The sequence below is a fragment of the Chiroxiphia lanceolata genome, chromosome Z (genome assembly GCF_009829145.1).
Source record: "Chiroxiphia lanceolata isolate bChiLan1 chromosome Z, bChiLan1.pri, whole genome shotgun sequence".
NCBI classification, from domain to species: Eukaryota; Metazoa; Chordata; class Aves; order Passeriformes; family Pipridae; genus Chiroxiphia; species Chiroxiphia lanceolata.
In genome coordinates, this window is record NC_045671.1 from 19218393 (window position 1) to 19242954 (window position 24562).

General features: G+C 39.5%; 1 protein-coding gene across 2 annotated transcripts in view; it reads left to right on the forward strand.

Moving 5' to 3' along the window:
* MAST4 (microtubule associated serine/threonine kinase family member 4) overlaps positions 1-24562 on the forward strand; it is a 296868-nt gene that overhangs the window by 64451 nt on the left and 207855 nt on the right. For both annotated transcript variants that reach the window (XM_032675468.1, XM_032675476.1), the window contains exon 3: positions 16437-16558. In XM_032675468.1, coding sequence (XP_032531359.1) covers positions 16437-16558 — 122 coding nt within the window. The remainder of the gene's footprint in view (positions 1-16436; positions 16559-24562) is intronic.

A 24562-nucleotide genomic window follows, 5' to 3' on the forward strand; every position in this document is an offset into this window, starting at 1 on the left:
TCTGTCTCTGAATTCTGTACGTTGTTCAGAGCTGTTTTTGCTTGGGGATGAAAAATGGAGCCACAGTGGATAGAACTGACTCTTCTGCCATAAATGTCTGGGAAGTGCTCTTAGAATATATGCTTTCCTCACTTGCTTCCCGCCCCTTTCCCTAACCTGGAAGAAGCTCCAAGAAGCTATAGCAATACCTCTCTTTGTATTCAGTAGCTTAAAATGACCTACAATGCTTCTGGTAAGTGACAAATAATTCATTTTTTCACCTAAGGAACTTAAGTTGTCTCATACTTTATGTGAAGGAAAAATAGGTGCTACTACAGGAATTTCTTGTATCATAGCACACAGTCATTGCTGTGGTTTTTAGTGTCACTAGGGTAAGATTTGCCATTTCCCATGCGACTTCATTTTTATCAGGAGTTGTCTTATGAAGATTTCAGAAACAGTGGAAGAATATTCGTGATCCGTAGGGGCTTTCATGAACGAGAAGTGACTTACAGCATGCAAGTGTCAATTTTGCTAATCATATGAGTGAACTCTGGTATCTCTGGTGTGTTACAGTTCTAAAAGCTTGGAATGTAAACCAAACTACTGTTTTACTGAAACTAAAAACTGCCGGCACACTTCTTATTTTTTCAGAAGGAGATGGTATGGGGTTTTAATTTTATTTTTGTTTAACTTTAAAGTGGGGTGGTGGTCTTTAAAAGCTGTTCTTTCCCATGTAAGCCCTGCAGATAAAGAGGGAGAAGACAGCCTAATGAAAAAGAAATGTAGCAACTGCTGCCATAGTCTCTGGTCTTTATTGCTATGCTTGAATTATTGCTTGAGGCCTTTATAAGGGGAAATGAATATACTTTTTGTCTACTTGCAATATGTTGTGCAGGGTTTCATGTCAGAATTTGGGAATATAGTGTGCAATGATGTTAAACTGCTTTATTACTAATGCACTTAAAATGAACCTGGATACCCTAGGGCTTTGGTATCTTAAAATAGTTTAAATATCTTAACAGCTTTCATGATACTGATTAAATTAATCAAAGTCATTCTGGTAACTGAAAGTTTTTAATATTCTTTTGGGATTTAAAAAAAAAATGCTATAAAGAAACCACTTCAGATAGAGAACTAATTCCCAGAGTTGTTTTCAAATGCTCAGTAATCTCAAATTAATTTTAGTGTTGCTGTGGTCTTGTATTTACCTACCTTTTTTATGTACTTAAGGTTTGGGGGGTTTTAAGTTTCTTTAATGCTTAAGAGTAGTTTGCTGCTCTGGTTTGAAATTACAGGAATCACAATATCATGAAAAACAAAGCAGTGGAGCATGAGGAGGCATTCCATTAAAATGTGCGAGCTGACATGTCCGTGGTTTGGGTTTACTTCTATGCTCACACATCCTCTCTGAAATCTGTGTTTCAGTCTTATGTTTCTGGAAAGATATTCCTGGTCCATAGGGGCAAAAATATTTGGAGACCTGTCATTTGAAAAAGTACTTGATTTTAATTAATTGATTTTTAATATCCCTATGCACTAATTACTGTCTTCTTTTATTCTTTCTTCTATTTTGTTGCTTTTAATACTCGCTTAAGTGCTAGCTTAACAATGGGTATCAGTCCATTGGGAAATAGTTCACAAAGGTATTTTTGAAATTATTTACAGTTCAGTCTCTACCTCTGTCATTAAAAAATGCTCAACTCCTAAAATAAATTAAGTGGGAGAAAATAAAGCAAGAGACATGATTTCTAGCTTTTAAATTTGCAGAATATTCCTATGCTGATGCATGTTACTCACTCCAAATGTTAGAAAAGTGAATTGTGTTACTTTCCCCTGTGCTATTAAAAACACAGTATTATTGAGCTGTAGAGCATAAGCAGTATTAACAATGAAAACAAAAATAAAAATTTAATTTTTTTTTTAAAACAGGATAGTTAAACTCCTGCAGGGCTGAATACTAATAGAGGTGAATAGATAGGGGTTTTATCTCTGGGAATAGGTCCTAAATAAATTGGGCTTATTGAGTTTATTGGGCTTTAGAAGAGGGAATAATGTTATGCAAGATATATGAGAGGAAATAAAATCTACAGTGTTGCAATATATTGAATAAGATTTGTGAAACCAGAAGGATTAGAGTTCCTGAGAACCTACTACCTTGAATTGGCTATGATAAATTATAGAAGTCTTTATATAGGAATATGAGAAAAATTGAGAATGATGTACAGGGTCTTTCCAGAGGGAAGTCAGCACAAAGGAGAAGATGGCTGGAAACCTGTGGAGGTGAGATGGAAACTGAAATTATTTTCTACACAGCTTCAGGGACACTGGAGCCCTTTTTTTCCCCCCGAGTTGCACAGTTTTAAGCAAGCCAGCAAACACGTGTTTTCAGTGACAAGTAAAGAATGCTTTCTAAAGTTGAAGAAAATTAAATAAATGTTTTTGAGAATAAATCTACTATTGCTTCCTGTTGAAAATTGCTATGGAGCAACTGATATTAAATAAAGTTTGGCCAATAAAAGAAATGAATACTGCTTCCTGGAGGCAACATGCTGCTGTTTTGGAAAAGACACTTCAATATAATTGTTGCAAAAGTATTGCTTTCCCTAATCTTTGTTGCTGAGGAGGAGCAAGAAGACTTGGTAAAAGAGAGACTGAGTTTGGAATGAAAAGAGTATATTGGATGTGGCCTGCTATTGGACTAGCAGATCTGCTCTAATAGTTCTTGTTGTGAAGGGCTGGCAGTATTACCTAATAGAAAAAAAGGATGCAAAACAGTATTTCATAGATGTGGCTGCTAACTGTAAGCATTCATGAGATAAAACAACTCCAGAGTAAAAGAATTGGGAAGTAATTCATGACCAATTAGTCTTTTAATTTAAAAGGTCATGTTTCCAAAGGGCTATAAAGTTAAAGGGAGCATAGCCACTTATACTGTAATCAGCGTTTGCCTTTTTCTCTTTTGCTTCTGCATCATAGCTCCTCTCTCGCTCTGGATTCCCCCTTCCCTGCATGCACACGTGCCTGTAACAGTCCTTGCCACATCCTTTACCTGGGAAGTAAACTGGATCTTTAAAAGTTCTGCTTGTGCCACAGACAGTGTAAAACTTGCGCTATTTGTTCAACTGCAGAATAAGCCCTGTCACAAAGCTGAGCTGTAGCTACCTGTTTCATAGTCTGAGGTCAGATGCAGAGGGAGAAGAGGATTGCTTCAGAAGAACGCTGGTGCCCTCCAGGTGCAAGGGTATTGGAGGCGTGCTGGACAGAATTGAGAGCAAATTGTGGTTAGGTGAGATCAGACATCTGTGTGTACACACGTATTTAAATGCCTCTTGCAGTAGCCTTCGATTGCCTTCTTAAGCATTCCTAATGGTGCACAGACTGGGACTTTAAAACTTGTTTCTAATCAGGAAAAAAGATGTTTAATTAAAAAGCTGCTTTTCTGTGGTGGCTATTTTTCTTGATCTTTGCAAAGTTCAAAGGGCTGTCTATAGTCAGAGGGTTTTTGGCTTAAATTGTCTACAGATTTTAGTTTGCTGTGTTCAGAGATGCTTAAATAGAATCAGTGGCAGAAAGTAATGTGCAAGGATGAGAAATTAAATGAGCTTAAACCTTGGAGAGGGTTAACCTGGCAAATTACTTGGACAAGCAAAACAAACTGCCCTTACTTTCATGTCCCATCCCTGCTCCTCATTTTGCACTGTGGTGGGCGGTTCAGCTTTGTTCCCTCTCTTCAGCTGCTCTGGTACAGCATTTGGAGATTTCTCTCTCCCCACTTCTGAAAGATATGAGAACATATTGCTGGGAAGAGTTTGGATTTTGGAGAGTGCTGCAACTGGCTCAGTTGTCTCTATACTGTAAAGATAAACTGCTGTTACATATAAAGAAAAAAATTAGAATTTGTTACCTATAGTTTGAACTTCTTATCTTGCCTCCTATTATCTCATGTATAACTGCCTGGAAACAGACTTCCTGCTGGGCTAGTTGTGTCTAATTATGGTAGGGCTGCTATCTACTAACCTTACATTATCTGTATTTGTATAAGATCAAGTTAGCACATACAAATTTCATTTTATAGAACTTTTAATCCCAGAATCCTAAAGCACTTTATATTAATGAAGTTACTTTACGATCCAGAGATCAAATACTGTCTTACAGATCACAAAGAGCAAAAAACTAAGAAATCTTGCAATTTCTATATTTTTTCTTAATATTCTTGCTTTGATCAGCTTTCCACTTGTGAGTCATCAGTCATCCAAATATGCTCAGCAATTGTTGTTGTTCCCATATAACTAATCTGTAGTTGATTTTAAATGAATTTGGGGATTCTCAGTCTGTTTTTTTGCATCAGAGATTCATCACTTTGCTACCACTAATTAGCAGAAAGATCAACAGCTTTATGGGCCATGAAGAACAAGCTGTTCTCTTATCCACGGGTTGGCATGTGCTGGCAGGACTTGGAAGAGGAGGTTTTCCCCATTCATAGAGGGAGCAGTTGGCAGTAGCAGAGCTTTCACAAACACTGTGCTGAATAAATTTTCATTAATATTGTTGAAAATGGAGATTAGCTCATTAAGGCTTACAGTGTCAAATATATGACAAAACTTGGTAAATGGGGAAAATTGAGCATAAAATCACATGATTTGTACCTTGAAAAATCTTTGGGATCAGAACCTTCCCATTACTTACAATTGCTTATCGTAACTGTGATGTCATTAATTTAATGGCAACATTTAAAAAAGATTATTTCTATTAATGATGGCCAGTTGGTGTAGATAAATGGAAATATTTCCTGTGTACGTGATCAAAATTTCTTCCAGCTGTGCTACTAATTGATTATACATGTGCCACCCCATAAAAAACCCTGTAATTTCATAGCTGTCTCTGGGGATATTGCTTGGTGGACTCTGTTGTACTGTCCTCAGCCCCAGAAACTGGGATGCTGTAGGATATGGGGGAAAGGATGACTGCCAGTGCTATCAGGTGCGCCTTTTTGTAAGGAATTTTACATCTTACATTTTCTTTCCCTCACATATCAGAGCAATAGTATGTTTCAAAATTGCTTTCATTGTGATGCATAACAAGACTCGATGTAGTCAGCTTAGAAAGCCTTTTCAGTTGCAGCTGCCTGAGGGCTCTCCCGACAGCAGAGGAGGGAGAGTAACAGCCTAGTACTGGTATGAACACCACTTGGTTCCTGGGTACAAAGGTAGGAAGTTTCAACAGCCAGGTGTGCATGATCACAAGCAAATTACGCTTCATTCAACTACCATCAGACCTTCGTGATGCTGTCATCATCACTCTGTATAAGAAGAAAGGTACTAAATCAGATTGCTCAAACTATTGTGGTATTACTCTGCTCTCCATTGCTGGCAAAATCCTGGCAAGAATACTCTTGAACAGACTAATACCCACTATAGCAGAAGGAATTCTACCTGAAAGTCAGTGTGGTTTCAGAGCCAACAGGAGCACCACAGACATGGTATTTGTCCTCAGACAACTGCAAGAGAAGTGTAGGGAACAGAACAAAGGTCTCTATGTAACCTTTGTTGACCTCACCAAGGCTTTTGATACTGTGAGCAGAAAAGGTCTCTGGCAGATTTTGGAACATTTAGGTTGTCCCCCCAAGTTCCTTAAAATGATCATCTCACTCCATGAGCATCAGCATGGCCAGGTCAGATATGGCAACACACTTTCTGAGCCCTTTTTAATTAAGAATGGTGTGAAACAAGGCTGCGTTCTCGCTCCTACCCTATTCACCGTCTTCTTTAGCATGATGCTCCAAAGGGCCACAGCAGACCTCGATGATCAGGACGGTATCTACATTCGATACCGTACTGATGGAAGTCTATTCAATCTAAGGCGACTGAAGGCCCACACCAAGACCTTAAACCATCTTGTCCGGGAGCTGCTTTATGCCGATGACGCCGCCCTTGTTGCACACACAGAAGCAGCTCTGCAGCGTTTAACATCCTGCTTTGCAGATGCTGCTGAGCTCTTTGGGCTGGAAGTCAACTTAAAGAAGACAGAGGTCCTCCATCAACCTGCACCTCAGGAAGTCTTCCATCATCCCCACATCACCATTGGCCAATCAGAGCTCAAATCAGTCCAGCAGTTTAATTACCTTGGTAGCCTCATCTCCTCAGATGGTAAGATCAATGGAGAGATAGACAACAGGTTAGCTAAGGCATATAATGCTTTTGGAAAACTCCACAAAAGAGTGTGGCGTAATAAACACTTGAAGAAAAGCACAAAGATCAGTGTTTACAAAGCCATAGTGTTGTCTACTTTCTTATATGGCTCCGAATCATGGGTCATCTACAGCCACCACCTGCGTCTCCTAGAACGCTTCCATCAGCGCTGCCTCCGTACAATCCTTAACATCCGCTGGTCAGATTATGTGACCAATACATCTGTACTAGAGCAAGCAGCAGTCACAAGTATTGAGGCCATGTTACTGAGAACACAGCTGCGATGGGCAGGGCACGTCTCCAGGATGAAGGACCACCGCCTCCCTAAGATCTTGCTCTATGGTGAACTTGCCACTGGCTGCCGCAAGAGAGGAGCCCCGAAGAAAAGATACAAGGACTCCCTGAAACAACATCTCAGCCTTGGCCATATTGATCACCATAACTGGTCTACTCTGGCCTCCAATCGGGAGGCCTGGAGACACACCACCTATAACGCAGCTGTCTCCTTTGAGAACTCACGCAGGATCACTCTCGAGGAAAAAAGGCAATGCAGAAAGAACCGTGTCTTGCAAAATACACCATCTAAGGAGTCTTTCTGCTGCGCCTTTTGCAATCGGATATGTCTGTCACGTATTGGCCTCATAAGCCACCAGCGTGCCTGCAGCAAATGTGGATAGTGCCTTCCCAAATCTTCGTTCGCGAAGCCCAGCCATGATGATGACGCTTCATTCAGCAGCGCTGCCTACCCAGAGCATATCTGGGAGTCTTTTCACTGCCTTCCTCAAACATTTCCTTAAAGCACCATATCACGTGTTACACTTACTCCAGAATTAATTGAAAGAGATAGAAGCAATCTCATCTATAATTACATGTCTGAGGAAATGTGTTTCGGGTTTTTTTGTTGTTTTGCTTTGTTTTGTTTTTTAGGCATTCAGTACAAAGCTGTCTTCTACAGATGAAGTGAATATATTCTGCTATGAAATATGCGTTTTTTGCTGGTTCATGGTGCACTGGTGGTTGAGATGACATTAAGTTATATTTGTCATTGTCAGTTACCTTCATCATTTAAGACTTCAGTCAGCCTGCATAGTTGAGTTGATTTTTACTTCCCTGTGCGCCTAGGAAGATAATTTCCATATTCTTTGACATGTCTGGAGTCTGCATCATGTAATAGTCTGAGACGAGAACAGAAGATATTGTATTCCTGTCTCATTATTTTGCCTTTAACTCCTCGATTGCTGCTTAATCGTGCTTGTATCATCAGAACATGAGAAACTGATTGTTGTTGAGATCAAAGCAAACTGTAGAGTGCCTAATTAGCAGATATGTTTGCAAGCTGCCTGTTTTGAAGGAGGAAGAAATAGAATTTAACCCTCTTTGGGACACTTAAAAAAGCAGCTGGAAAGTTGTTAAGAGCCATTTATCATAGTGGAAAAATTAGAAGTGGGAAAAATTAATCTGCATGTTACATTTCTGAAGTTTGAGTTGTAGCTCCTTAAGAAATACCCTTAGAGCTGTTGAATTAGCTGGCTTAAGTATGGTTAGCGCTGTAACTGTAGAAGCACAGATGAAAGAAGAACTTAGTTAAATGGTTGGATTTAATCATCTGATTAACTAAATCTGAGCACTGTGAGTCTGCAGTCCTATTGTTGCTCATTACCTGGGCTTGTTAAGTACAAAACTGACTGCAGCATATTTATAAATAAATCATAATTTCACATCAAGAACACATGATCTTTATTACTAGAGGCTTAAGTCTTCCTGTTTTTTTCCTATGGTCTTTCTCTAGTGGTGTTGTAAAGCAAATGATCTGACCACATACTTGCTTTCTTCAAGTTAGTTGCTTTAGCTTAAATTGAATGTACAGATTGAGAAATGTTTGAGGAGAAAAACAGTCCTGTGTTTAATCCTTAAAATGAAGGTTGAAGGCTTGAGTGAAAAAGTTCATAGATATTTTCCAGTGAAAACAGGACCAGGCTTTTTTATTAGGAAGCTTCACTTCTTGAAAAATGACTGTAAGCATAAAGTGACAAATAATTTGTTCGATTATGTGGATTAGCATCATGTACATGAAACAAAAATAGGGGTCATGCTTGTCTTTCTTAATGTCAATTAGGAATTACTGGGCATTTTCCTCAGTGCAATGGAAGACATTTGTTTCTAATCATAAATTCTATTGAGCAAGTAGGAAAAAAACAAATATTGAGATGGTGCAGAGTTGAGAGCCAAGAGTATTGGCCACTGGCTGAAGTAGTTGTTTGCATAATGTTTGAACTGAGCGACAGTGAATTTTTTTAGGTCTTCAAAATTAGACCATGTGTGTTCCAGGCACTGCTTTGTAGCATGTCTTCCAGTATTCAGAGTTGCAAATAACAGCTGTCTCTGAGCTCTTAGTGTGCAGGATTCTTGTTTTAGCAAAATTGACTGTATATCAGGAGGAACTCTGTCTCATTATCACTTAGATGTAGTTTAATATGCTTTTGGTAGCATTATGTGTCCAGTGTGAATCTTAAATTTCTGGTTTTTTTCTACTTCTTACCTGAGTTTCAGAACTAGACCTTCAGATTGTTGTAGAACAGATGTAAACTGGAAAAAAGGGTGAAAGAGAAGGAGTAATATCTGTCTTAAGAGTAGAATGGACGACCAGCAGTTTAGAAGTTTTGCAGCTGCATGTGAGAAGTATGGGAAAAGGATCTGTTTGTTGGTAAGATAAAGGAAAGGAAGCTGCAGAATATTCTATCTCTGAGCTTACTGATAAATATCTGCAACTAATTATTTTGCTGAGTTGTATTTCAGTAGAATTGGGAGGTAGAGAAGCAGAGTCATGAATGATAACTTCAGGCTATAGGGTGTTTTTTATCATGTAGTTATCAGTATCACTGGTTGGCTTACACTGCTATTGCATCAGATATTTTTGGTATGGAAAACTAAAAAAAACCAACAAAACCCAAACAAACAAAACTGAAACCCCTCCAACTATCCTTACCCTCCAAATCTAATTAAAACTAGAGAGATTTGCAGGTGATCCCAAATGCCTTTCAAATATTTTATTGCTGTTGCAGTACTTCAATAATAGATTGCAAGTAGTCAAACTAGAAATGTAGCTTCAGTGAGTAGCTGTTAGCAAAGTGTCATAGGTTTGAAAAGAGATGCTGGAATTTTTTCCCCAGTGTCGTCGTCCCCGTCCCCCCCCCCCCCCCGCCCCTTGTTGTTTCTTCTGGGATGGGGGGAGCCGGCAGAGCGAAGCCGCAAGTGCTGGGCGGCGAAGGGGGATGGAGGAGATACCCTGGAAGCGCGGGACCGGGGGCACACCCTTGGGAGTGTTTTGTGCGGAGTTTTTTGGGCCCGGTTTCGGCCGCCTCCTTTTTTTTTTTTTTTTTTTTTCCTGAGGGGAAGATTTTTTTTTTCCCACGAGACACCTCAGGGAGGGAGAGACTGACCCATCTCAGAGCGAAGTATTCTGCTTTCGAGACTGTACCTGTGGCAAAAAGGACTCTTTCATTGCTGGCTGCAAAGCCATTGGCTGCCGGCTGCTGAAAGCACACGTGGCTGCGCAGTTGTTGAGCTGTTGGGACAGTTTTGCCTTCAGCCTTTTCCTGCCCTTCCTTTCCCTTTTCCTCATTGTCCCCCCCAGCCCCCCTCACCCTCCCGGGTTGCTGCGGGTTTCTCCCCCCCCACCTGGGAAATTGGGACTTTGTTTTATTTCTTCTGAAAGTTTTGATTGCATCATTTGTTGTTTATTCGGATTTTGTTAATAAAGAGCTGTTCTTTTTCTGCACTTCCACGTGAAGTTTCTTAATTTCTAAGTTGTAATCTTGTTAAACTGAGACACAAAGGAACTCTGAGTAATTTTCATATCAGCAAAATTCTGTATTGTCTTTTACGTGACTTTCAGTGAGACAAATTTTGTTCCAAGTATGAAAATGGTATTTGTTTCTGGGATAAAATCTAACTGTATGTGATGACTTATTCTTGGTAATTGACTTACAAACAATCTTGATTCTGAATCCCTTTGCAGTTAATGGAAGCTTGATTTTCTTTTTATATATATGTATTTTTGGATACTAATGCGTCCTACTAATTTGTGGTCCAAAACTGGATATGCCCTTTTCCAGTTCCAGTTCCACCAATATTGATGAAATTTTAAGATAGATCTACTGCTGCCATTTTTTTTAAGTTCAGAATCTCACCCCAAATTTTTGCCTTTAGTGGGCCACATTTATTTCATGCATGACCAGAGAGAATCAAAGAATCATAGAATATCCGGTGTTGGAAGGGGTCCATGAGGATCATCAAGTCCAGCTCTTGGTCCTGCACAGGACAACCTCAAGAATCACACCACATGCCTGAGAGCACAACTTCTTAGTCTAATTTTGGAAAGTGAAACCAAAATAGAGCATTTTGGGAGATTTTGTAGTAGATTGAAAATTAAAAAAACTATTGTGAGGACAATAGGATTTTTTTGCAAAGGCTTCTTGTACAGTAACAAAAGAAATTATATTATAGTCAATTATAACTACAGTCTTACTTGAATAGTATTATGTTTAGGGGATAGACTGGTTGAAAGAAAAATTTCACTTCCCGCATCAGACTGGGAAATTCACATTGTTTATTAGCTTCAACCATGTGTAGCTGAGTAATATGCAAAACATGCTCATTTTCTTTAAGTTCTGGGCAATAAATGAGGCATTAATAAAATGGTAACCCTTTTTTTTTTTTGCATACTGGTAGTCATTTGAAATTTAAGTGGTTTGATGCAACCACAATATACTAGGGGAAAATGCTGAAAAGTTTCCTAGTGATGATTTTAAATTCATCCACTCTTGTTTTACTTTCCAATGTGAATTATTTACTTTACTTCTGTAAAGGCAAAACCTTGCTTAGATGCCAGAAGATTTTCTCAGTCATATTTAATTGTTTAATTATCAGGGTGCTGAACATTTGAGACAAAGTTATTTTTAAATTTTAACTGAAAATGGAAGATTTCTAGGTATTAGACTTAAGCTCATTTAGTAATTCTCAGCCATCCTATTGATATTTGAGAGGGACAGAGGAAGGAGAGTAATACCTCAGCAGTAGAAAAGATTTTTCAATTTAGAATAAAGCAAAGCCCACCTTTTTTGACTGATATTTGAGGAATTGTATGTGGGCTTTAGTCTCTTTTGGCCTTATACAGTAAGGCATACAATGAATATGCACACTCTGAATGCAGTAGAAGTAAGAAGTAACAAAGATTCCACTTGGACCTTCTACAAATATCCATTGCAAAGAAAGCTAGACATAGGAGAGTTCAAGGGGAAGATGACACTGAACTGCAGTGATGTATTACCTGTGTTCACCAACAATGAGGTAATACTATTAAGTAATGCTAATTTATTACCGTTATGTAATCAACTTAAGTCACCTTTCATTGAAGTACATTTTGATAAATGTGCTGGACTAACAAGGATTGCATTCAGATATGGAAAGAGATGGCATTGATTACAGACTTCAGGCTGTCTTGGTAGTTTCAGGCTACAGGAAGGGTGGTAAAGATACCAGCAAAGCCTCTGCAGAGGAAACGGGGGAGGAAGCCAAAGACTATTTTGGGATTGAAGAGGGAAGCAGTAAGGATATTACTCATCTGTATCAATACCTGATGAAAGTAGTATGAAAATTACTAACAGTGTGGCAGTGGTCTGGATGCTGGCAATATTATGTGCTGTATATGGGCCAAAATACTGAATTAAGTATCTTAATTCACATGGAAGGGATGAAGTGAAGTTGAAGCCTTCCTCTCTGTCCCTCACAAGTCAGTTCACTCAAAAGGAAAGTAGCCGCTTGGAGCATTAATCTTGAAGGCAGAAATGAATACAGTGTGAAAATCAATAATGCATTTGAGCTCAAGTTTTATGTGTAATGCTGATATTTAAATCACTTAACAACAAGGGAAGGTGTGGATTTGTGTAAATTCAAGGGGTTATTAAAAATAAAGGGGTAAATGTATGCAACTATGAATGAAACTGTAGCAGGAAAAAAGAAGTACTATTATGGCAGGAAAGGAGGAGGGGATAGTCTGAGGGGATTTTTTTTTTTTTAATGGAAGAATCCAGGGAGAGTTGCTGACTAGCTCACTGTGGACAGGGATTGTTCTATTGCGTGATAGTTTAGTTCAGTGGCACCCTAATCCCTTCAGAAAAGCAAACTGAATTTTGGAAGAAGCTTTTTTCTGTGGAAAATATTGATGTTCAATTTTGAAAATGAAAAACCATTTTTATTGCAGTCCTGTAAAGTATGCCCAACTTTTCTTTTTTTGAGAAGCACAGTATTAAAAGTACTATTGTTATTTTCCAGATATTTTGTTGCAGCTGGCTGTTCTCCTGCTAGTATCTCTCTGCATAAAGATTAGCGTTATTCCCAGATAAGACATTTATCTGTTACGATCCTTTTGTCTAAGCCAAGGCTATTTTTGCTTATGTAGAAAACATACTTATTATATGCTGTTTCTGTGTTTAATAGCCTGTGTACTTTGAAAAGAAGAATTGGAGTTCTAGACTGTCTGCTTGCCTTAATTTCAGTATGTTGTGAAAACTGCTGTAGTTTCAAGGCTCCTGTTTGTGGTAAAGAAGTGAGAGGTCGTTTCAGCATCGCACATGCTTATGATTTCGTTGGCAATTTTGATTGTGTTTACTGCCTAATTAGCTCTTCAACAGACCCCCTAACATTATTTTAAATATTTCTAGATGTTAATCATGCAAGAAAAATAATGAAATATTAAGTTAATTCTTACAGTGGCAACACTGACCTTGATGCTGAGTTATTCTACTCTGCTTTCCTGTCGGTCAGGCAAAATCTTAGAGTTAAAGGAAGGGCTTAGTACAAGATTTTGTCATAAACAGTAGGATTTCCTCTCCTCCAGCCTTGGACCAAGATATCTTAGCCTTTCTTTCAGATATTTGAGCAAGATAAAAAATGAGTAAAATACAGATTACTGTAAAGGACAAATAGTAAAGGTGGCTGTTAGAGATGCCCTACACCTGATAAGGTACAGAATGCTCTGAGGGACTGATGTGAATAGGAATCACAATATTGGCTCTTCATGTTTTTGATCTGGTGCACATTTAAAACAACAAGGAAGTACAAGCATTAATAACAGCACTTATTTCTCACGTACCTTTCCCCTTCTAGACTAAACTGTCTTGTTATTTAAATCTTTTTGGCTTGGGATCAAAACTTAAACAAAACTGTCTTAGTTTGTGGACAAAATACAAATGATTGCCTTTTTTTCTTGGGAAGCTCAGTGGGATTCATCTGAAATGAAAATTAATGCAGTCTGGGAAAGGCCTAATGTCTGACAATGGATTTTGAGACTAGTTTTAAACCCCTGTGTCCTAGTTCCAGCCAGGACAGAGTTAAATTTTTTTTTTACAGTAGCTAGGCATAGTGACACGCGTGTAGTCCCAACTGCCCAGGGAGGCTGAGCCGGTGGGATCGCTGTAGCACAGGAGTTCTAGGCTGCAGGTTGCAGTGCTGAGTGGGTGTGGCCAAGACCCGAATGTTATTCAATACCATCTTACATCATTGCCAGGGTGTTGTGGAAAGGGACTCTTTCTCTCAATTCTGAGAAAAAAAAAGTTCCTTTTCAGTCATGGGGAAGGCATGGCAGGTGGAGGGTCTGTCTGCAATTGTTTTTCATTGTCCTGGGCTCGGTGAGAATTCTTGCATGTAAATCATACTGTCTTTGTACATTTTTGCTATTAGTATTGTTGCTGTTACTGTTAATTTTCTTATTGCTGTTTTCAGTAAATTCTTGTCTCAGACTGTGATTTCTGCCTTGTGTATCTCCCACTGAAGAGGGAGGGGAGTGGCTTGTGGTTTTCTTTTTAGTGGAAGTACAGTACCATTCCTAAACTGCGACATTCTATGAAGAAGTACATTGTTTAACCAAAGAGTGATGATGTTCCCCAGTTTTAGAAAAACTTTATTAAAAAACACCTGTTTTTTCCTTAAAATTCTCTATTGTTCTAAGCATCTTACTCCTTTTGAAGTATTGATTTCTGTGAGGATATAATGCCCTAAAATTGTGCTACAGTTCTGAAGCTGAAAATTGTTTAGCATACTGGCTTCTAGAGTGGGTTAATACGGAGTTTCTAAGAGGGTTTTGTGCAATGAATGTCTAGTAGACAAAATAGGTGTTGCTGAAGCATTTTGGTGATGGCTTGTTTGGAGCTGTCCTCATGGTGCTGGAATTCTGGAAACCTTCTTGCAGTTTTGTTACAGTGTTTGTAGTTTGCATTTAGTTTGAGAGATTTTTGTAATCAGGAAAACTAGCACTAGGAAATGTCTGGTTTTATCTCAGGATATTTTTCAGTGTGGAAAACATTAAAGAAATAAAACACACCCATTTAAATGGAAAGTTTGTACAACTTAGTTTTTTGCATGCACTTTTTAATTCTCTTTTTGCTGTCCAGAGGAGAAGGAATTAGTCTTTTGAGGTCATAGACATAAATCTCTCTCTGACTGTATATGTCATACTGGTATATTTCAGAATTGACATTAGTGGAATATCAAAGATGTGTTTGTTGCAATCAGTGCGTTAAGCTTTTTATGGCATCCTTTTAGTTGAGTATGATGGAAGCCTATATAGAAAGGGAACCTGAATTTGATAGAAACAGGCAGAGAGAGCAGATGGGAAATTAATTCAGGTTTTCCAGTTCTTGGAAATGTTATCCTAGATAATTGGGCAAGAAACCACAGCTTTATTGTATGGTTTTCTTCTAGTCTTGGGCAGGCTGTTAGCAAATTGGATGAAAAAATGTTTATGGGTTCTGCTTAACAAAGGACAATAGCACATTTTGAAGACTTATTGGGAAGTGTTAAAGACTGTCGTGGGCTGCTGCTTGGGAACTCTCTAGCTCCCAAGACAATCACTTCCAGAGATCTCAGCAACTCTCTGTAGATCTACTGTTAAAAATAAGGTTATGGAGCTGAGGCATCTTGATTTTCTGGCAAACTTGTACCTGTTTATCAGAGTACAAATCCTTTGTCAATGGTTACACACATACCCACTCCATAGTTGTCTGAGGTGAAAAGATTAATGAGGTGGGAATTAGTGATTTCAAGAAACAAATGTTTAGGTCATGTGACCTGGTGATGTTTTTCATTTTATCTGTTCAGTCAAAACCTTGCATTGTGTTTTTGAACCTAGATTTGATTAAAAATAGAAAGTCTTTTGAATTGTTGCTTTGCATCACCTTGTTGGTCTTCTAAGAGAAGTCAGTTGATTTAGTAGTGTGATTGTCTCACTTTTGCATCATTTTCAGAGATAACTAAGAATTTAAGGTGGACATATTGCCAAGACAGTATATACAGCCTCTTGTCCTGTTTCTTGACAGTGGCTGAAAGTAAGCAGAACGTGCTTGTTGTCTTAATATAATTCTCTGAATATTCTTGCTGCTTGTTGGTAGCTCAGGGGCTTCATGAGCTGGAGATGTGGTCTGCCTAATTAGTACCTGTGGGGACACAGTCCATACTGAGTGGCAGTGCTTTGACTGGGTATCTGGCCTTCTGTGGCCTGAGCTTTCCTTCCCACAGTAGAGTGACACTAAGTGGTGAGCACAGGCAGGCACCTGGGGGGGGGGTTACATCCACTGCTCCCTGAGAGCCCCGTGTGAGCACTCCTGAGGAATAGCTGGCCTGCACCTTAGTGATCTCCGCTAATTTGGGACACTCGGTAAAGATACTTTCTTGGGAATTGAGTGATATCTATTGGGTAGATTGTAAGGAATTTTGGAAGAGAAGCAGAATAGTCCTCACTCACGTAGTGGTGTAATTGTTATCCACATAATAAATGTCTTATTCCAATAAACCTCACTTTGTCCCTTAGACATAGAACATTATTCCTTAAAGGGGTAGATAGAGGCATATTTTTATTTATGATTTTTTTTTTAATTTTTGTTTAACTAGCTTTCAGAATTTAGGTTTCTTTGGTTCAGAACCATCATTCTGGATATTTGTATCTGCTGTATCTTTAATTGTGCTTCTAGGTAGGAAAAGGTACAGTTGTGAGAATACTGAAGACATGAATTTGCCTATGAAATTGTAGCTTGTGGAAGGGTGATGTGAAGGACTAGGAAGTGAGTAGTAGGAATTCTGTTCTGATGAAATCACCTGTGATCAGGGCTGTAGTGTTTTAGGGTGGTAAGAGCATTATAGTTAATTTTGTCCATTTCATTGCCTCATCTGAAATGTCTCCTCTTTTTAACTCATTCTTTCTTAATTTGACAGGCAAGTATTTGCTTCCCAGTGCAACTGGACAGCAGCTGTGGCAACCTATAGAAACCTCAAATCTTGTTCGCATGCGCTACCAAACACTTGGACAGTCAGCACCTTCACTTACTGCTAGTTTGGTGAGTAATTCTTTTCAAAGCTAGAAATGTACCAAAAAAAAAATAAATCTCTGTATCTATTAGTAGGGGAATGGAGATCAAAGCAGAAGTTTATTTCCAGACCAACCTCTCCTCCTTAAGCAGCATTTTTAAAATATCTAAATAATATCTAAAACTCTGGATTGGGTTACTGGATTCTACATAAAGTCTGAGCTGAATGTTTCATTAATATAGGTGTTTGCATATAAATGGTTTCTTTCATTGAAAAAAGGCATACTATTTTAAACAGGACAGCTGTCTTCTATTGCTTTCTCCTGAACATTCTTTTCTATCAGTGTCTTTCCACTTCCTGCAGTACTCTGTCCTTAGCAGGACTTAGGTGTATGAAGCATGAGCTTAATTAAAAATTTTGGATAAAATGATAAGAGAGAAAGGCGAAGAGATGTGTCATACACTTGAACTTCCAGCTTTTTGTTCTCAAGCATCCATTTTGCTGCTTTGTGCTTCTGCATGTTAATATCCTTAGGAAGTGTTGAAATTGAATGCGGGACTCTGTGTACTAGCCTATACTTTTCTTCAAAGAGTATAATATACTTTAATATATTTCTTGTTATATAAAAAAAGAAAAAGAATTATTAACGTTTTGCCTCCCCCCCTCCTGCCTTTGGGGTGGTTTGTTAAAACCTTGTTGATCCGTGTCTGCTTTCTAGGGGAAGCTTGTTTTGTGGTTTGTTTTGGATTTTTTTAATGCAATATTCAGGTTGAAGGCAGCTATGGTCAGCCAATGGTGAACAGATAGCACCATGACAGTTTTTCTTATCACATTGATATGTAGATGGCTGTTTTCTCCGTGATCTGTCTGAAATAGTATTTTACTTCAAAGGCAACAAATTTTCACCTATAAACTTAGTCCTGGTTTCTGCTTAGTGGTGGTGCTGTTTGTGGCTCTTCGGGGCAGATATGATTTATTGGACTCCACACTTAATAGAAAGAGTTGATTCTATTGGATCTTGTATGCTTTGAACCCTAGTATCATCCTGTGTATTTTTTTGTCTAGTCTATTGGTAGAAACATTGTTAATTTTGAAGGAAAGATTTGGATTATGTGTAATTAAAATGAAAAAGAAAATAGGTGAATGCTCAGAAATCAATTTAAATTGCATGAAAACTGTACATTTTTTCCTTCTTTTTTTGTATTTAGGAGTAAAAAATAATTTCTTCCAAATTAACTAAGTCTAAAAAGTGCTGTTGCTATTTGATTCTGTTTCTGTGTGCACAATTATTAGGTGACATGCTGCTATCAATATTGTGCTTTTGTTTTGGTGTGATGCTTAAACTATAGGAAGAGGAAGATGCAGCAGCATTTTGACAAAAAGTATTTTAAATGGTCATAAAACAATGGACTAATGAAAAATTCAGTGAGCCAGGCTTCCTTAAGGACCTTTCACTCATCACCCATCTAGTTTTTTGGCATATCTGTCTGCCACAGACTTCTTCCTTCCTGTTCCTCCGCATCTTTTATCTGTGCCTGACTGCAGTTTCTTTCATGCTGGTGCAAAAACAGGCAAGAGCCGTCTAAGCAGATCTGAGCAGATTGTGCACAGGGTGGAGATGCAGGTTCCTCGGAAGTATTTATTTCTTATCTGGAACTGCTGATCAGACTTGCCTCCTGAGGAGGTTAATGTTAATGTCACATAGCCAGAGCTCTTTTCAAGCCTTCTTTGACAAATATGTTGCTGTCAGGCTTCTGAAAGACTCTGGCCTTTGCTTAAAAGGGGCCATAAGTTAGGGATCACTCCTCTTCCTTGCTTTTTTTTTTTCTTTCCTTGATGCTGTGATTTGACAGAGTTGAATATGGCAGGTCTATTCTTACTTTCTACTAAGGGGAGTTTTTAATTATATTTAGGACAAAGTTACATAGAAGAGATTTGTATGAAGAATTTTCTGTAGCTGTTCACAGTCTGAGCTGAAATTATTTTAAGTGTATTGTTTCACTCATGAAAAATGATATTAGTTCCTCTTCTAGGAGTGATCATTCTTGCTGAGATTGATACTCAGCTGATGTGGACCTGACTGAGCAGTGATTATGTGCCAATATAGACAAGAATGGTGAGTGAACAGGTCAAGACACATGCTAGTGTTTAGTGCAATTGCAAACAGGGTACAAAAGACATTTTCCCTTCTTCTGTCAATAATTTGTAAGAGCAAAACCACTTACTGGGGCGCAGATATAAAACCTTTCTGTCGGAAACTATAGATTTTTAAGTGACTTACAGAATGTTGATTAAAAATGGGCCGCAGGTGTTGCTTTAGATGGAGTTCAATAGCTGTGCATGATTCACTCACTATAAATTAAAAATACGGTTTCCATGTAGACCCATATAACTGGATTAAAGATGTGTAGGGAAGGCTAATTTTCAGATGAATGGGCAGTGTATTGCATTTGATGTGGGCTTTTAATTCAGAGATAGCCAAGTGATAGTCTTGTTACTCTTCAATTTCTGGCATGAGCATTTTGAGCCGTCTACAACAAACAGTTTCTGTGGTGGTGACACAGATAATGAGAGTCTGCAGAGAGTATTAATGGGGAATTAAAAACATTAAGAAAATGATACAGAACATCTTCAACACTAAATAGAAATGGGAAACTGAGGTGTGGAGTGGTTCTCAGGATGTTTTCACAGGTCATGTTGTTTTGGTCAGTCTCTTCCTATCTGCAGTTAGTGGAGAGTAATACATGCTCCTGGAAGGCAATTCAGTGTGTGTCTCAGTGTTGAGTTCTGCAGGAGTGTAGGGAAACTGTGGTAGAGATTGTTTGTCTTACTCTCCTTGCACTGTAGGCTGACGGTCCTCTTGTCTGATTTCAGGCATCTCTTTCATAGTAGGATGAATTGGCCTCTGAAAGTGCTTATTTTCTGCTGAAGTGGTCTGGGAGGCGACTCGGAGTTGCTGCCTCATTCAGCATCCAAAGTTTAGGAGTAATTCTCCTGTTCTCTGCTAGCCCCCTGCCACTCCACAAGTATTTACAAATACCATTTGTTAATGTAATGTTTTGACTTGTCTGTTTTTATTACTGCTAGCATAATTTTTGGAGAATACTTCAAAATAAATGGAAATAAAGCCAATTTTGTTAATATCTTGTTGTAAGCTGATATGAGAAATAAAAATATGGTTTTTTAATATAAATAGGCGTGTCATGAAGTTGTAAGATATCCAAGCTCCAAGACCTGAAGTTGGATATCAGGGTCTCTTTTGGTGGGATAAGGGAAATGAGAAAATTCTTAAAATTAAATCTTTTAGGGCCATTTTGTACACAAGGTTCTTCTCTTTGGGCTAAGAATAAAGGAAGATCCATCACCTTTGAGAGGGGATGGCTTGCAGCCAGTTGGGATAAAGGGAAAGCCCCTTTTCAGAGAAAAGAAACCTTTTTAGGTAGAAATGAATACATTAAAACTTACCTGAAAAGGGTGGGATTTCGTGAAACTATAAAATGTATGGAATTTAAACTGAAGGTGTCTTTTTCCATGGAAACTCGGTGTAAGAAAGACCCAACACGTTGAATAAATTCTTCCTTGTTTCTTTGTTCCCTAAGTTTATGCCATCTTTCTAAATTTAAAGAGAGGGATGTTTCCTACAGTTTTGGTGCTGAAACCCGGGAAACCTAAGCCCACTGGCTCCAGGAGAAGGTACTATTGTCCTTGAAAAGCGCACCCGCCTATTTTTGGCGGGTACCTGTTTTCGGGACTTGGTACCTGTTTTCGGGTCTGTTGCGGCAAGAAACCCAGGATGGATGGATGTGGAACAAAGAGAAACAATGGAAGGACCGGCTGGTAACTTTAAATTAAGACTGCAGCAATGTTAAGCTACATACATGGATCCTGGTAAGACTCAAAACAGGTGTATTTTAAGTAAGAGAGTGGGTGTGTTCATTGAGGAAACGGATCTGAGGGGGGAGTTTGAGTCTTTTTCTCTCTTTCTCTCTTTTTCTATCTAGGTGTCTCAGTCTGAGGAGACTGGAATGTTTGCTAAAGAGGATGAGTTATAAGATAGACCAAACTCCTCTCTCTCAGCAATTGTAAATTCAAAATTAAGGGGCTTTAATTGAGGAAGTGTGGAAAAACCAGAAGAAATATCAACCCTTTATTAAAAGATGTATGTATGTTGGCAAAACCAGTAACAGAACACAAAAAAACCAGACAGTAATCCTAGAAACAAAAGGTCTGAATGAATACTTCTCTGTCCTTTAGCGCAGTCCTTATTGTGGCCTGCGGGGGGTGCTGTTGGATCGCTGAAGGTGCAGGGCCTGCAGTTCTTGTGGTTCCCAGTTGATGGCGCCCCAAAGAACTCCTTCTTTTCTCCAGCGAGCACAGAGACTTTCCGATGAAAGCACAGCAGGTCCGGGCTGGAGACAAAAGACCGCTCGCAGGCAAGTTGAAGCCAGCAGTCAGGGCTGACCAGGACGGGAAGCCAGTCAAACAGGCTTCCAGGCCTTCTCTCCAAATGCCTGCACATAGACCCCCATCTCCGTACGACAGAGCGAGCTCTGCCGTCTGACTCTCCCCTCTCCGAGCAGAGCGAGCCACCCCCCAGCCTCTGATGGGCCACTGGCCAGGAATTCGGCCAGATCTTTAGTAAAACTAATTGGCTCCCTTCCCCCCACTCACTCCGGTTTTTTTTTGAGTGGAGCAGGGGAAGAAAAATTCTCCTGAATTTCTAACCTATAACACTAGGGAAGCAGCTGCATTGCTTGGCTGCCAGGAGGGAAAGGGGGGGTGATGAGAAGAGGACCAGGAGGAGGTGCGCTACGTGGCCCCTGGAGTTCTGCCGGACAGACGGAGTGGGGGGGAGTGGAGCAGCGCTGTGCCGTCCCTGGGTCCCTGGTTCAGAAAGGGAGGGCAGGTGCTCTGCTGCACCGTCCCTGGGTCCCTGGTTCAGAAAGGGAGGAGGGGTGCTCTGCTGCACCGTCCCTGGGTCCCTGGTTCAGAAAGTGGGGGGGACACATGTCAGATTCAGGCAGCCTGGGGAAAGATAAGACCCCTGAAGTACAGAGAAGGGGGAAGAGGGGGGCTTGTCGGATTCAGGCAGTCTGGGGAAAGATAAAGGTAGAGAGGAGGACTGTGATGCTGTCAGACAGTCAACCAAGAGTGAGAACAAGGCTGTACTGCTTTCTATGGAAAGTTGGCAGAGCAGCAAGAGAAACTCTCTAAGAACTCTGTGTGAAAATCCCTCTTGAAATTGACTGCAGCAGAGGCTGAGGTTTGAAAAGTACTGGTATAAGGTGAATATATATAAATATACAAAAACAGAAAAAAAATATGTAAAATGAAAAGCAAACCAAAGATGAGTCACCTTTAAATAGTTAGAAAGATTAAAGAAAAACATATAACAATATTCAGAAGTCCAGTTGGACAGTCCAGCATGACAGCAATGATAAATGATGACAAATGTGTATTTGAAAGGAAAAGAATTTGACCAAATTAATTGGGTAAAATTTCTGTAAATTTTCTTCGGCTTTGTCATGGATTAGTGTCAAATTCCTGTTCGGGGTTTTATTTATTTATTGTTTGTTTGTCTGTGTGTTTATTTTTTTCCTAATTTAAAAAAAGTAATCTCCTACTTTAAGGAGCATGAAGGCTTTAGTTTTGTTTACCTCTTTTATATAAATTAAAAAACCTCTATGCCACAAGCAAGATTTCTCACAGTCCAGAGGGCTTTTTAAGACAGCATATTTCGTATCTACTTTATGGTAACTTGCTCTATGAAATATTTATATAATAAACAAGATCCTCAAATGAAACATTTGCATTGTAATACACTTGGCTTTTAAATTCAGTCAAGACTGGTTGTGTGATTTCAGCTTTATGGCAAGTGTTGAGCTCAGGTTGGGTATTCTTTCTGTCATGGAAGATGAATATACAGTATGAAGTAAATCAGACTGAAAAGCATGCTGCTTCTCCTTGTAAATGTGAAAGATGTCAATGAAATGACTAAATTTTTACTTAGTATAATAATGGAACATCTTTGAATACTTGGAAGTAGTTTCTAGTAACATCAAAACTAAAAAAGCAGTATAAACTGGCCTTTGTGAATGGCTTATGCCCTTTCCTGCTAAGCAGTGAAGGTATGTTTTGTCTAGTGTGGGGGTTTTACCCCCACAAAAATCCAGTCTCTAAGCTTCCCCCCACAATTTACCTTAACACTGAAGAGAAATTTTCAGATAGGTACACCTCAGTATGGGGGAAGGGAATATATACAGTTTATTACTATACACAGTAGATACTGTAGAACCTAAAGAGCAAACAAATACACAGTATTAATAATAATCCTACTACCGCTTGGCCCCTCCCAGATCAGTTCAGGAGAAGTCTTCCAGGTGATAGTGAAAAAAAGTCTCTCTCTCTCATTGGAGTATGAGGGAAAGGGGTTCTCATGCACCCCCACCAGCCCTCAGCTCCATGCTGAGGTCTCATCCTGAGCTACAAGGAAACAACTTGCATCATCTGGATTTTCATCACGAAAGGTCCAGGGAGTCAGCTCTGAGTTCTTCCTCCCTGGTTTCATGAAGGTTTCCTCCTAGGGAGTAAGATGTTCCGTTCTCACCCTCCAGGTTGCAGGCTCTGGGTCTCTGCTCAGTTCTTTTTACTCCGAATAGTCTTCATCAAAAAGTCCTTACCCAGAAAAACCTGCTGGTTTGGCTCTCTCACTCTTCCTTAGCTACTGCAGCTTTCAGTTTTGGTAGCCCACGTCCAAACCTAACGTGTGGCACCTCCAAGCCCCTCTGGCCTGTCTCTTGGCTCGGCTCCAGTAACGAGCATGCCTACCAGGGAAGCAGATAGTTGCAACTCCCCTAGCTGGCCTCTGAGTCTGCTCCAACCGCCTCTACTGTGCAGTGGAGGGGGAGAACTGGCGAGGAAACCGCCCTGGCCCTGGCTGAATCAAGGCCGAGGAGGCCCAGGGGATCCCCCTGGGTTCGGTAGCCCTCCCGGCCACTCCTCATGTCTCTGATTCTCTCCTACACACAACACGCACACACTCCTACACGCTGCCTCCAGCCCTGGCCGAGACAGGGCCGCGAGGGCACAGGGGCCCCGCATGGGTTACGGGGGGCCCCCGTCCACCCCTCCAGCTTCTCTCTTTCACACACGCTCTCACACACAACTAAAACTGCCAACAACTTCCAGCTGTTGTGAATAATTTCACAGGAGCGAAAAAGAACAGCTGCGATTGGTCCCTCAGCAGGAAACTCTCCTGGGACCAACCACCCTAGCTCCCAGTCCCTGGGGGAGCGGCTCAAACTAAGACATCTAGGTATGACTAGAATAATTTGCTACTTTTTAGTATACTGTTTCCTTCAGTTTTTTCAGGATTTACCTCTTGATTTCCTCCCCCTTCAGACCACACATCCCCCTGCAAACTGTCAGAATATTGTTACCTTTCCCCAAACAACAGAAGACTGAGTTTGCAAGCATCTGTACTTTAGTTTACTTGTTTTTTATTGCCATTTCATCAGTGTTAATTTGTACAGATGGTCTTATGGAAAATGAAGGGTGGTAATTATATGAAGTATTGGTTTATAAGTTGGATTGCTGAAAGGAAACAATGTTAAGAAATGTGCAGTGACTATGAAGAGCGTACCTCTTCAGAAAGGGCTTTGCCTCTTCCTTACTTTTAAATAGTATAATACTGAAAATGAGTGTGTCTGTGTTAAATATGCCATTAACTTCAGCTAAATTGACATAATTTTGACAGTTATTATGAGAACTGTTTCAAAAATAATTATGCTAATTAGAACTTAACTACCAGTAATTGCATGTTATCAAACAGCACACCAACACCCTTTTGTGTGTTTTATTCCCCAGATGCAAGACAGCCATTTGTTGTTTGAGAAGCTGCAAAATTACAGTGTAGATAATAAATGATTGTGAATAAATAAAACAAATACTTTAGAAACACTAATTGGTTAGATAAGTGAATGACAGTATCAGTTGTGCTTGGTCAAATCACATAATTTAAAAAAGGCTCTTAT